At 35.6% G+C, this 3,392-nt stretch overlaps 1 protein-coding gene across 1 annotated transcript; it reads left to right on the top strand.

The window, feature by feature from the left end:
• Positions 1–6: 6 nt before the first annotated feature.
• Positions 7–3,377, top strand: LOC112138710 (multiple myeloma tumor-associated protein 2 homolog; the record flags this gene model as incomplete). The annotated part of the gene is given in 5 exon segments (XM_024261320.1): positions 7–536; positions 1,351–1,501; positions 1,594–1,639; positions 1,710–1,792; positions 3,305–3,377. Coding segments are annotated over 5 exon segments (450 nt in total), but the record flags the coding sequence as incomplete, so codon positions are not given.
• Positions 3,378–3,392: the final 15 nt, after the last annotated feature.

The following is a 3,392-nucleotide window of genomic DNA, read 5'->3' as shown; positions in this document are numbered from 1 at the left end:
ACGCGACCAAATCAAATACACAAAACAAGCAGGAATTGCTCGTTATTGGAGAAAAACGTTGTTTTGCTTCTATTTTATTACTTGCAGATGTCGTATTTGTATTTTTGAAGACATTTATGTTTAATTGAATAAATAAATATTTAGTTTGAGCGTGTTTGCAACCGTAAGCTACGCGAGAGTTTAGCTTTAACGCTCTGCTCTCTTTACCGCGTTATTTGGTTTTTTTTTGTTAGTTTGTTTTGAAGTTTTTGGTGAAAACAAACTGAGTCGTGTGAGTTTCTTTCGTAGAAACTGTGAATGTAAACTTCCTGGATGAATCCACGCTGACGGCCTCCACCGACCACGCAGCTCTGCTAGCTAACGTAGCTGCTAGCTAGCTAGCTAGCCAGCTTGACTTCACTTTTTTCCCCGTGTCTCTACTTTTTTGCTCCCTCTGAATATGTTTGGTTCATCGAGATCTGGAGGCATCCGCGGAGGTCAAGACCAGTTCAACTGGGATGACGTGAAAGTCGATAAACACAGAGAAAATTATCTCGGTGAGTCCATAACGTGCGGTCGATTTACGCTATCAGCGCGGGCCACACATCCAGGAAAGATAGCTAGCTGCAGATGCTTTTAAACACGTCTGGGCCCCAAATTAGACTGTTTTCCTACCTTTTGATATTGAGTTCCTCATTACACAAGGTTTGGCTCGATCTAATAACTTGATATCGATCCTGATTGATCCTCTTAACAAAGCAAAAGAGTGCTGGGAATGCCTCCTCCGAGCAGACACGTTGTCTGTGCCCTGGCTGCTGCCAGCGGGTCAGCATGCCCACAGAGCTACGTAGGAGCCTCCATAGACGGGGCAGAAACTCATCAAGAACCGAGCCTCCAAGCTCACCATAAGGCTCATGTTTTTAGGGATTGTCACAGTAAATATGAACTACAAAAACATCCTTTTTGGTGCAAAGTGAAACAAAAATGAGACAGGAAGCTAGTATGACATTTGGTTTCTGTGTGGATTTGTGTTAATCAGAATAAATAAAATACAGGCTTATTACAAGACTGCACTTGTCTATGATCGGATAATCTTAAAGACAACTGGAAGAAGAACAAAACAATCAATTTTAGTTTTAAACTTGAACTTTAAGAAAAGAAACACATGAGAAGTCTAATATTTTTATTTAAATGTGTGTAAATACACTAAAATGTGGAGGTCAAATCAATTCATAGCAGCAATAATTCACATTTTTTGCAAAATAAAGTTTTATTTAAAAGAACTAAAAATAAATTAACCCTTAAAATGATCCGAATGATTTTGTGGTGAAACTAAACTAACAGAATTTTACCTCTTCTGCGTTTTTCCAGGAAACTCCTTGATGGCTCCCGTCGGCCGATGGCAGAAAGGCAAAGATCTGACCTGGTATGCAAAGGACAAGAAAGGTGGAGCACCTCTGTCCAAACAAGAGGAACTGGCTGCAGTCAGAGCAGCAGAGGAGGAGGCGCTGATGGCTGCCCTGTGCGTACCACCTCCCATAAATCTGTTTCCTGTACCTTTTTGGAGATTAGGACACAAAAAGTGACACTTCGCTTTTCTTGTTCTGTATTTAGAGGCCATAAAAATATAAAGAGACAACCAACAGGACTTACTAAAGAGGTATGAATATCAAACACTGATGAACATTAGAGGAATTGCTGTCAAGTCCTTTAAGTTGAACTTCTTGCAGGATCTTGTGGAGGTTTGTCGGAGAGACGAGGTTGATGGTGAAGAGAAGAACGTGGATCGTATCTCAGGTTTGGGAAGCTCCAGGTGAGATTTATATTCAGATTCTTTTTGGGGCACCCCAAGGGTCAGTCCTGGGTCCTTAACGATTTAACATCTATATAAATGAGATCACCAGTGCATCCAAATTTAAAAATGCATTTTATTTGCTGATGATACTACATTTTACCAGAGTTAGAAACAATGGTTTGATATAAACAAACTATCAATTAACTGTGGGAAAAAAACATATTTCATGATATTTAGCAATCGCAAGATGAAAGCGAATATTTCAGTTGAAATTTCTGGTTTCCAACTTAAACAAGTGAAAGAAACAAAGAAAGAGAGGAGTAATTATGGAGGAAAAAATACACTGGAGTCACATATGAACTGCATAAAAACAAAAATTGCAAAAACAATAACTTTTTTGCATAATTTCAAATAGTCATTGGATAAAAAAAAAACATTATAGCTCATATATAACTCATTGATTGTTCAATATCTGATAAATTGCATAGAAATTTGGGGAAATGGGAACGAGAAATCAATAATATCAATCAATAATATAAAATCAATATTCCATCTTAAAACTTATTTCAAGAGCACATCACAAAAGTCTGTCACGTAAAATACAAAAAAAAAATGAAAAAAATGGCAATTACAACCTGAAAGGCCATGAAATTTTTAAAACCAATAAATTCAGAACAAAAATGAAGGAAAAAGGCGTTTTGGCGCAGGAGATCAGAGTATGGAATCATTTTGAAAAAGAGTCTAGTTCAATTATTACATTAAAAAGCTGAAAAAGCAATTTCTCGCACAGTATGATTTATAAGGAAATTAGTTAAATAAATAAAAAATTGAAGGTATTTGCTTTATTTTCTTGTTTCTTTTGCTGTTTTTTGTTGTTATTTTTTTATTTTGTTTGATGTTTTTATTTCTCTGCTTTTGCTGCTTTTTGCCAGCCCGTTGACATATTAATGTTAGAAAACAGAGAGATTTTATTAAAATAGCTCGATTGATTTATTTAAATGGGGCAAAGACGATAAGTTTTCTTCTTTTTGTTCCCTTTCATGAGTTTCAAGAATATTATGACATTTTTTGTGTGCAATGAAAATGAAATGAAACAAAACCTTTCACTCAAAATAAAGAACGTTAAAACTTTTATTTTTCATATAAATGATTTTGTCCCCATTTTTTAATTTTAAATGGACTTCTCCCATTAAAATAATGTAAAAGGGACAGAAAAACTTTTTTCATTCCGTTTCCTTTCATTTTTCCTGTAAAACAACTTGCACAAAATCTTTTGTTTTTGTGGAAAATTGAAATTTATTTACAAAAGTTAATATTAATTATCCAATTTTAATTAATTGGAGTGTCTTAACAGAGAGTCTCATTTATACCTTGAAATGAGTCAAATTATTATGCATGTAAGGATGCTGGTGGTGAACATTCTTGGATGTTTGATGACTTTTCTCTGCAGTTTTAGGTTGAGCTGAACCTGCTGTTCAGAGAAGATAAGGGTTTGTTTGTGTTGACTCCATCTTTATTTCCCTCTTGAAGTGTGGGGTCACGAAAAATGGTGCTGTCCCAGAAAGAAAAGGAAGCGGCTAAAATGGGCCTGCAAATTTTTACAGTGAGTTATTTCCCT

This window comes from Oryzias melastigma, unplaced genomic scaffold (genome assembly GCF_002922805.2).
Source record: "Oryzias melastigma strain HK-1 unplaced genomic scaffold, ASM292280v2 sc02523, whole genome shotgun sequence".
Classification (NCBI taxonomy): Eukaryota; Metazoa; Chordata; class Actinopteri; order Beloniformes; family Adrianichthyidae; genus Oryzias; species Oryzias melastigma.
This window is presented reverse-complemented; position numbering and strand designations above follow the sequence as displayed.